This window comes from Chlamydomonas reinhardtii, chromosome 8 (genome assembly GCF_000002595.2).
Source record: "Chlamydomonas reinhardtii strain CC-503 cw92 mt+ chromosome 8, whole genome shotgun sequence".
In the NCBI taxonomy this organism is placed as follows: domain Eukaryota; kingdom Viridiplantae; phylum Chlorophyta; class Chlorophyceae; order Chlamydomonadales; family Chlamydomonadaceae; genus Chlamydomonas; species Chlamydomonas reinhardtii.
The window spans coordinates 4387055-4396854 of NC_057011.1; the positions used below are offsets into that span (position 1 = coordinate 4387055).

At 67.9% G+C, this 9800-nt stretch overlaps 2 protein-coding genes across 2 annotated transcripts in view; one reads left to right on the top strand and one right to left on the bottom strand.

The window, feature by feature from the left end:
- The window catches only part of CHLRE_08g381900v5 (uncharacterized protein), an 8501-nt gene extending 6459 nt beyond the window's left edge, over window positions 1–2042 (bottom strand). The window contains exons 1-3 of the mRNA XM_043065282.1: window positions 1385–2042; window positions 724–1150; window positions 41–148 (exon numbers count right to left, since the gene is read on the bottom strand). Coding sequence (XP_042922283.1) covers window positions 41–148; window positions 724–1150; window positions 1385–1895 — 1046 coding nt within the window. The 5' untranslated portion in view covers window positions 1896–2042. The remainder of the gene's footprint in view (window positions 1–40; window positions 149–723; window positions 1151–1384) is intronic.
- A 100-nt stretch (window positions 2043–2142) lies between these two features.
- The window catches only part of CHLRE_08g381950v5 (uncharacterized protein), a 15212-nt gene continuing 7554 nt past the window's right edge, over window positions 2143–9800 (top strand). Inside the window, exons 1-11 of the mRNA XM_043065283.1 lie at window positions 2143–2387; window positions 2797–4845; window positions 5311–5434; window positions 5956–6036; window positions 6367–6536; window positions 6848–6944; window positions 7221–7336; window positions 7643–7862; window positions 8325–8477; window positions 8851–8945; window positions 9289–9571. Of these exons, the coding sequence (XP_042922284.1) occupies window positions 3449–4845; window positions 5311–5434; window positions 5956–6036; window positions 6367–6536; window positions 6848–6944; window positions 7221–7336; window positions 7643–7862; window positions 8325–8477; window positions 8851–8945; window positions 9289–9571 (2736 nt within the window). The 5' untranslated portion in view covers window positions 2143–2387; window positions 2797–3448. The remainder of the gene's footprint in view (window positions 2388–2796; window positions 4846–5310; window positions 5435–5955; window positions 6037–6366; window positions 6537–6847; window positions 6945–7220; window positions 7337–7642; window positions 7863–8324; window positions 8478–8850; window positions 8946–9288; window positions 9572–9800) is intronic.

The following is a 9800-nucleotide window of genomic DNA, read 5'->3' on the forward strand; positions in this document are numbered from 1 at the left end:
ACACACACACACACACACACACACACACACACACACACACCTGTAGCTATGGCCGGCCGCCGCGCCCTCCTCCGTGGCGCCGCCCCCGCCGCCGCCCGCCGCCGCCGCCGCCGCCATCTCCTCCTCCGTCATCGTCACTACCGTGGGCCTGAGCGTGCGTGCGTGTGTTCAGGGAATAAATACACGTGTATGTAATTGGAATGCATATGCTTTGCAGCAGAATGCGGTTGTCATGGCAAACTGCTTGTGGCAAAGGCAGAGCGTGTGCGTGTGGAAACGGGAGTGTTTGCGGCCGTTTCGCGGGTGCGCAAATACGCATGGGCCGCGGCAGACGACCATCACAGCGCGCATGCCGCACGTTTAAATGTGTTTGCATGCGCACACGAAAGCGCACATGCAAAGCGAGTTGCATGCCGCGGTGTGTGCCGCAAAGCTGAAGCAGGCGCGGGGCGTGGACGCCACAGCACCGCCGCACGCGCAGCAGCAGCAGCAGCAGCAGTGCCAGCAGTCCAGCGCACGCTGCCGAAGCACAGGACCGAGCGCACGGAGCCAGTTCACCGACCAACGGCTACCTTCACCCACGGGACTTTTTCGTTGCGCCCGGGCACATAAACCCGCCTCACCTGCTCCTCAACCCTCACCCTCAACCCCCCCCCCCCCACCACCACCTCCTTGTCTCCCGCTCCCCGGTCCCCACACCACCGGCTGCCCCCGCCCGCTCACCAGTGCGGCTCCAGCACTGCGTGCACCGCCCCCGCCGCCGGCACGTACACGCCACGCAGCCGAAACCGCACGTCGCGGTCCGTCACCCCCGGCCCGTCCCGCAGCACCAGCTCCCCCCGCAGCTCCTGCACACCGCCCGGCAGCGCGCCGAACCCACTGCTGCTACTGCCACCGCCACTGCTGCTACTGCTGCTACTGCTGTTGGCACCGCTGCCGCTGCCAGTGCTACTGCCGCCAAGCGAGGCCGTAGCAGCAGCAGCAGCAGCTGCAGGAGATGAAGCTGAAGCAGTGCTAGCGGCAGTAGCAGGGGCGGCGGCGGGCGGGGGGTTGTCGGTGGCGGGTAGCTGCAGGATGATGGCGCCGCGAGCAGTGGTGAGGTAGCCTGCGGCGGCCAGGGCCGGGCCCAGCGCCTCCTGCAGCCACTTGCCTGTCCCGGGGGGAACCGTAGAAGAATGTGGGCGGGTGGGTGAAGGTTAAGAGCGGGCGTGTGTGTCTGTGTGTGTGTCAGGCTGCGCTGAAGAGGTGCGTCGTGGCCGAGGCCGCCACACCGAGCCAAACCCGCAAGCGCCGAGTACTCCTGCCCACTGCACACCGCTCATTGGCGCTGCGAGCTTGCGCCCGCATTCGCCGCCCCGCCTGACTCCCTGCGCCCCCGCCGCACCTTTGTACGTGCCCGCCAGCCGTGGCGGCCCCCGCAGAAGCGTGCCGTTGGGTTCCCGCGCGGGGTACAGCGCTGCCACCGCCGGCGCCAGCTCCAGCTCCCACGCCGGCGGCGCGGGCGGTGCCGGCGGCGGCGCCGCCGCTCTTCGCGCCGCTGCGGCAGCGGCCAGTCGGTCATGGCGACTGCGGTGGAGCGGCACAACGCCGGCAGCTGGCTGGGCCGTGCCGCTGGATCCAGCGGCGGTTGTGGCGGAAGCTGCGCCTTCCCCCGAGGCAGCGCCGCTGCCCCCCGCGCCTGACGCGCCGTCGCCGGCGGCGGTGCCGGCGGCGTCATGTAGCGGTCTGGCGAGTAGCACGCGTGTGGCGGCATCGGCAATGCGGGCCGCTTCCGCGGTCGCGGCGGGGCCGCTGCCGCTGGCAGCGACCCCGCCCTGCAGCCCCTTGACCCCGACCGGCAGCACCGGACCCAGCGCTAGCGCGAGTAGGAGCGCTAGTAATGCTAGTCTGGACATGTCGCCGGTGTAAGGAACCGGAGCGTGCGAGCCAGAGGCGGAAAGCCTGTCAGCAAAACGAGCTCAGCTGTTAGCTACATCGTGAGGAACGGTCTAACCGAAGTTATGGAGCTCTTGCACATATTCAAACCTCATGTGTTTATAGTATGCAAACTTCCGTGCTGGTGAAACACAGCAAATGACGTGTGCATGCGCGGGCACTTCACGTTCATTGCATTGTCGTCTCCGTGCAGGGCCTGCTTCACATTCGCACTCTGTTCTCATATGTATGCTATATACAGTAGCTGAAGACACGTGCTTTTCATCTTCGCATCAACAAGAGACTCGACTTTGTGCTCCAAACGAGTTTTCGCCCTTCTGCACCGTGTGTGCTGATCACGCTCTAGGAATTCTTGAAATAACACGAGGATTTATTTGGAGCTAGCACTGGCTCTTGTTTTCCAACCCGAGAGGACCACAGGCCGGTTTGGTCGCTTCAGGCGCTAAGCTAAGGTACGTTGGTGACGCGGTAGGAGCTATAGACATCGCGCGTATGCAGGAATAATGGCAACTCGGACGAGGTGCCCTGTGCGCGCCAGGGGGTGTGTCCCCACACGAAAGCTGACGCAGGCGCGAATCTAGGAAACGTCCCCCCGACATCTGTCTGTGCAAATCGGTATAGAAATTGTAATGTGCTGTCCAGAGGCAGGGCACTGGGCCCTTCCTTCGGGCTGCATTCCTGTTCTGGGTGCTTGTTGTCGCTATCCCACGCACGAGGCCGGGCAGCGGTGTACATTCGCGGTGGTAGCACAGCAGCTCGCGCAACCTCGCGATTCGCAATTGCTGTTGCCTAGGCGCCCGGAAGCCTCGCGAGCAGGACCACCCGACGCAACGACTTCTGGGCCCTTGCTCGCTGTCGCAGAGCTCGCGCCAGCATCCACAGTCGGCAGAGGAGTATCGTTGGTTTGGCGGTCGTCGACACGGCCACGTACCACTGCACGTAAGCGCGGACTCGGGGCCAAGCCTTGCGCAAGTGCACAGCGCGCCTTCACTCAGGCCCAGGGTGCTCGGCGACGCCCACGTCAGGCCCGAACGCACGTGAGGCACCACCCGCGTCTGCCTCGCCCCCCCCCCCAGCGCGGCAGCTCAGCGCGGGGGCTGCGTCAGGTCAGGTCGGGGGCACAGGCCGGCCAAGCCTTAAGCAGCAGAAGCAACAGCGGCAGCAGCGGCGGGCAGCGCTCCCCGAGCACGCAACCGCCAGCGGCCGGCACGCGCACACAGCGCACCCACACCCGCACGGCCCTTCCGCCGTCCAATGCTGGCGCCGTCAGCTCCTGCCACGGACGTCATCGGACTGCACGGCAGCAGCAGCGGCAGCGAGGGGCCCTCGAGGGGCCCGCACAGCGTGCCGTCGTCGCCTGGGCGGGGCGGCCCAGGCGACATCGCGGCACGGCCCTAGCAGGCCTCAGGCACAGCAGCAGCAGCAGCAGTAGCAGCAGCAGCAGCAGCAGCAGAAGGCCGGAGGCCGGAGGCGTTAGCGGGGACGTTATAGACAGTAGGGCAGCTCAGTGGACATGGCTGTGTCGACCTCGTGGGCACACTACCAGAGCCAGACCGCCGCGGCCGCCGCGCAGCAGAACGGCGGCGGCGGCGGCGGTGGCGGCGATATTAGCGCCGCCGGCGGCATTAGTGGCGGCATCGGCGGCGCCGCTGGCGGCGGCGGCGGCGGCCTCGGAGCCATGCAGGAGCTGCTGATGCGGGACGCGTCCGCCGACGACATAGCTGCCGTCGCCGCCGCGGCTTCCGCCGGCATTGGCATCGGCGGCGGCGGGCGGCGGAGTGGCGGCGGCGGCGGCGGCGGCGGGCAAATGGACTATGCAGTGATGAGCGGCGGCATGGCCATGAGCGGCAGCCCGCGGCGCAGCGGCGGCGGCGGGGGCGGTAGGTACAGCGACGAGGGGGAGAGCGGCGGCGGCGGCGGCGGTGACGCGCGCGGTTTTGGCGGCCGGAGTGGGCGAAACGGGGACGGAGGCGGCGGCGGAGGCGTGGCCATGGGCATGGGCATCAGCGGCGGCGGCGGTGCTCGCGGCGGCGGCGGCGGCGGTGGGGTGCTGGTGGATGGCATGGACGCGTCCGGGCCCGGCAGCGGCCTCCGCAGCGGCAGTGAGGAGTCGCCCTACGCCTTCTTCGGCTCCGGCTCTGGCGAAGGCGCGGGCCGGCACTACCAGCAGCAACAGCAGCAGCAGCACCCGTTGCAGCAGCAGCAGCAGCAGTACTACCAGCTGCAGCAGCACAGCAAGCTGCAGCCGGGGGCGGCGGCGGCGCCGGCTGCGGCGGAAGACGGCGGCGCGGGCCAACCGGCGCCGGCGGCGGCGGTGACGGCGGCGGCGCACGTCCGTACGCCCTCCTTGTCCGCCATGATGATGGTGGAGGATGAGGTACCAGACGGCAGCCTACGCGGCACGCCGGCGGCGGCGGAAGACGGCGGCGGCGGCGGCGGCGGCGGCGCGGGGCCGGCGGCCTCACACGGCGGCCTCGACAACGGCTACCACCACCCTCACGACTACCCGCACCAGCACCAGCAGCAGCAGACAGCGGCGGAGCGGAGCGCGCCTGCTAGCAGCAGCGGCCGCGGCGGCGGCGGCGCCGCCACCGCCACCGCCACCGCCACCGCCGCCGCCGCCGCCGCTGGCGGCCGCAGCTCCCCTCGCGGCTCCAGCGCCTTCCGGCCGTACCACATGCCGCCGGCGGCGCCCGCCGGGCCCTACGGCACCGTGCCGGCGGGGCGGCCGGCGCCGGGCGGCGGCGGGCCCACGGTGCCGCGGCGGCCGCGCACGTGCGCCATGCTGGTCCGGGCCACGTCTGGTCTGGTGGCGGCGTACCGGTCCTGCAACGAGTCGTACCGCTACAGCCACAGCACCAACCCGCGCCGCGTGCTGACAAAGCCGGCGGTGGGCGTGAAGAACGACGGGTGGGTGCCTGGGTGTGTGTGTGGAGGGGGGGATATAGGGGGGGGTGTTGCATTTATAGTTAATTCAGAAGGGGGGCGGGGGGAGCGTAAGGGCGTGGGGGCGGTTGCATGTGCTAGAGAGCATCACAAGGGAAGGAACGGCGTGTGACTTGATGGGCCGGGCCGTTGTGGGGCGTGCGTGTGTTAGTTAGCCTGGACGGCTGTATGGCGATCGGGCGGGGTTTCCGTGTGCGCGCCGGTGTGGATTGCGGCACATCGCGGCTGGGGTGTGCCTAGATGCCGGGGCATCGGGCAGCCGCTCCCCACTCCCTTTAACCCCCACTTTCCATCCCCCACACTCCTCGCCGCACTCCTCCCCCCCACTCCTCCCCCCCACTCCTCCCCCCCACTCCTCCCCCCACACCTCCCCCCCCACACACACACATCAACCCATACACACGCACGTCACACTCACCCCGCACACAGGTACGACAACGAGCACAGCGACCTGATCCTGCACGTGAACGATGTGTTGGTCAACGGCCAGCCGGGGGCGGTGCTGCGGAGATACGTGGTGGCGGAGATGCTGGGGCAGGGCACCTTCGGCCAGGTGCGCGTGTGCGGGGCGGGGCGGGGTGGGGAGCGGGGGAGTGGGTGGGCATGCGGGGTGGGCGTGCGGGCTTGGCGTGCGCGGTGGGCTTGCGGGGTGGGGGAGTGGGGTTGGGGAGCGAGTTGAGCGTGTGGGGTGGGCGTGTGGGAGGGGTGGCCAGGGCAGGGCAGGGGCAGGGGTCGGGTGGGGGGGAGTGGGACGGCGCGGCCCGGCATGCCGTGTGCCGTGTGCGGTGCCGCACGTGTCGCCCGCCTCGCTCCCTGCCATGGGGTGGTGGTGGTAGTGATGGGGGTGGTGGTGGTGATGGGAGTGGTGGCAGTGGGGATGGTTTCCTCGGGGACGGCGGTAAGGAAGCATGTGTGGACTGTGGAGTGTGCACCTCCTGCACCTCCGCACCTCCGCTCCCGCACCACCTACCCGCCCGCACCACCTACCACCCCCGCACCCCCGCACCAGCACCACACATGGGTTGGTGGGTTGGTGGTAGTAATGATGCCCACTGTGCCCCACTGCCCCCACAGGTGGTGAGCGCCTGGTGCGAGGAGCTGGGCGCCAGTGTGGCGGTCAAGGTCATCAAGAACCAGCCCGCCTACTACCACCAGGTGGGGCCGTGGGTGTGGGGGGTGGGTGGGGGCGTGTGGGGGGGGGGGAGGCGTGGGTGTGTATGGGGCGGGGGTTGCAAAGATGGTTTTAGGGGGGTAGTTATTTCAATCCCTAAGGGGGTGACAGAGCGTGTGCGGGGCGCAGCCGCCTCGCGGGGGGTGCAGGGGGTGCAGGGGGGAGGTAGGGACAGGGACAGGGGCACACACACACACACACACACACACACACACACACACACACATACACAATGTTTTCCTTGTGCTCTTTAGCACACATACACTACACACCAATCCCCACACACAATATTCCCCACTCCCCCCCCCCCACAGGCCCGTGTGGAGATCGGGCTGCTGCAGCTGCTCAACACCCGCTGCGACCCGGGCGACGCCCACCACATCGTGCGCCTGGTGGACTTCTTCCTGTTCCGGCGCCACCTGTGCCTGGTGTTCGAGAAGCTGGACGTCAACCTGTTCGAGCTGCTGAGGCGGAACGGGTTCAGGTGGGGAGGGAAGGGGGGGGGGGGGAAGTGGGATGGTTTGGGGATGGGGATGGGGATGTTCCATCATTCATTGTTCATTCCAATCCCGGAAAACCCATGCCAACCCAGAACAGGGATAGTACATGTATGTACAGGCGGGAGTGTATGGTCTATGCCCTCTCCTCCCTCCTCCACCCCTCTTGTGCTCCGTTTGGGCGGGTATTTACAACAAACCCTCCCACATACCCTCCCCCTCCACCTACCCTCCACCTACCCTCCATCTCCCCCTCCCCCTCCCTCCCCACCTCCACCTCCCCACCTCCCCCCCTCAGGGGCCTGAGCCTGAGCCTGGTCCAGCTGTTCCTGCGCCAGCTGCTGGACTCGCTGGTGGTGCTGCGCGACGCCGCCATCATACACTGCGACATAAAGGTGCGCGTGTGCTGTGTGGTGTGTGCTGTGTCGTGTATGTGGTGTGTGTGCTGTATGCTGTGTGGTGGGCTATGTGGTGTGTGCTGTGTGTTGTGTGTGCTGGGAGGTGCGCTGTGACTGTGGGGTGCTGCTGTGTGTGGGGGGGGTGCTGGGAGGTGTGCTACTGAGTGGGTTGAGACACACGCTCACACACCGCTCACTCACACACCGCTCACTCACTCACTCACTCACTCACACACGCACGCACACATACACACGCACGCACGCCCCCCGCAGCCCGAGAACATCCTGCTCAAAAGCCCGCACAGCGGCGACATCAAGCTGATCGACTTTGGCTCGGCCTGCTTCGAGAACCGCACCGTCTACTCCTACATACAGAGCCGCTTCTACAGGTGTGCGTGCGTGCATGCGTGCGTGCGTGCGGTTGGGCTCCCCACAACCCTGCAATGCCCCCCTGACTCTTAGCCCTACCCTCTTGCCCTGTTCCCATCACCGATTCCCCAACCATCTTTGCAACCCCCGCCCCCCCGCTCTCCTCAACCCCGCCCCCGCCCCCTACCCCCGCAACACCACACCTGCTGTCTACTTCGCTACACTTCTCTGTACCAATCCTTGCGCCCCCCCCTATCCCTCTCCCCCTGACTGCACCTGCCTACGACTTCACTTCTTAATTAATCATGAATGTAATCCCCCCCCAGGTCTCCGGAGGTGGTGCTGGGCTGCGGCTACACCTCCGCCATCGACGTGTGGAGCCTGGGCTGCGTGGCGGCGGAGCTGTTCCTGGGCCTGCCGCTGTTCCCCGGCGCCTCCGAACACGACCTGCTGGGCCGCATCACAGCCGCCTTCGGACTGCCGCCGGCCTGGCTGCTGGACGCCGCCAAACACACCGACAAGTTCTTCGTGCGGCGCCTGGCGCCGGTGAGGGGGTGGCTGGGGTGGGGGTTGGGGGGGATGGGGTGGGGTGGGTGGGTGGTGGGGTTGGTGGGGAGGGGGTGGGGTTGGGGTTGGGTGGTTGGGGGAGGTGGGGGTGAGGATGGGTTGTAAACACCAGCCCAAACTGCACCAAACCAAGCGAAACTAGCGAGCATAGGCAGAGGGGGGAAGGAGAGGGGCGTGGGGGCACGGTGTGGGGGTGGTGAGGAATGTTCGACACCGACGGTGGAGAGGTGGGATGTCACATTGCAAGAGCCACCCATGGATGCCATTTTTACATGAAACATCCACCACACCGCACCGCACCCCAAGTCTGTGCAACGCTGCGACATTACCGCATCGCCTTCTTCTCCTAACCAGTCGTGCCTGGACCCCACCCTGCTATACTTCTGTTCCCACGCCTTCACTTCTTAACTAAACATGAATGTAACCACCACCACCCGCCAGGACCCCGCCACGGGCGCGCTGGCCGCCTCCTACTGCCTGACCTCGCCCGCCGAGTTTGAGGCGCGCAACCCGGGCTGCAGGGCGCCGGCGGGCAAGCGCTACTTTGCGGCCACAGCGCTGCCGGACATCGTGGCGGCCTACCCCTTCAAACAGGTGGGGGGAGGGGTTGGGAGGGAGGGGTTGGGGAGAGTTGTAGATACCAGCCAAAACTAAATCAAGGGGTGGGGATGGGTTGGAGGGAGGCGGAGGGATTGGGGGAGCATGGGGAGGGGTTGGTAATGGGAGGGGTTGAAGGGAATGGGTTGAGGGAGGGAGTGGGAGGGATTGGGAGGGGAGGTATTTGGAGGGGTTGAAAGGGAGGGGCTGAGGGAGGGAGTGGGAGGGAGGGATTGGCGGAGGGCGTCAACGATGTGTCAGGAAGTTGCCTATGTGTATGTGTGTGTGTGTGTCGCTCCTGACACACGCTGCCGCCACCGCCGCCACACGTGCATGCACACGCCCCCCCCCCACACACACACACACACAGAGCCTGAGCCCCGAGGAGGTGGAGCGGGAGCGGCGGCTGCGGTGCTGCTTCACCGACTTCCTGATGGGCGTGCTGGACATGGACCCGCGCAGGAGGTGCGGGGGAGGGGGGGCGGGGGGGGGGGGGCCAGGGAGGGGGGGGGCGGGGGGAATTGTGGCTGTGGCTGTGTGTGTGGCTGTGTTTCGTGGTGTGGGAGCAGGTGCAAGCGGGTGTGATAGGGTGACGCGTGCGCCGGGATGGTGCACGGCAGTTGGCAGCTCAGCCCCGCTGGCCGTGCACCCGCTGTAGCATGTGGGCACTCGTGCTCGTGTATGGACGTGTCAGCCGACGTGTGCGCAGACGTGTGTGTTGGCGTGCGTGCTGACGTGCAACGCGTGCGATGCGATGACGTGTGCGGTGCGATGACTTGTGTGCCGAACGTGTGGTGCCGTGCCGCAGGTGGACGCCGCGCCAGGCGGCGGCGCACCCCTTCATCACCGGCGAGCCCTTCAACGGCGGCCCCTTCGTGCCCGCGCCCGACCCGCCGCGCAAGCCCGCCGCCCACCCGCTGCACTACCACCTCCCCGCCACCGACCCCACCTCCACCCAACCCATGGCGGTCCGCGGCGCCTCCCTCGCGCACGCCCAGGCGCAGCAGGCCGCCGCCGGCAGCGGCGGCGGCGCCGGATCCGGATCCGGCGGCTCCGCCGTGGCCGCCGCCACCCAGCATCACCCGGTGCAGGTGGGGTCACTGCCGAGCTACGGGAGCATGGCGGCGGCAGCCGCCGCCGCCGCCGCGTCGTCGTACACCGCCAGTACGAATCCGTACGGCGCGAAGGCGGCGGCGGGCGGCGGCTCGGTGGGCGCCGCCGGCGGCGGCGGCGGCCTCGCCGGCGGCGGCGGCCTGGGCGGCGGCGGGCTGAGCAGCGGCCTGTTTGTGGGCAGCCTGCCTGCCCACGGCTCAGAGTCGT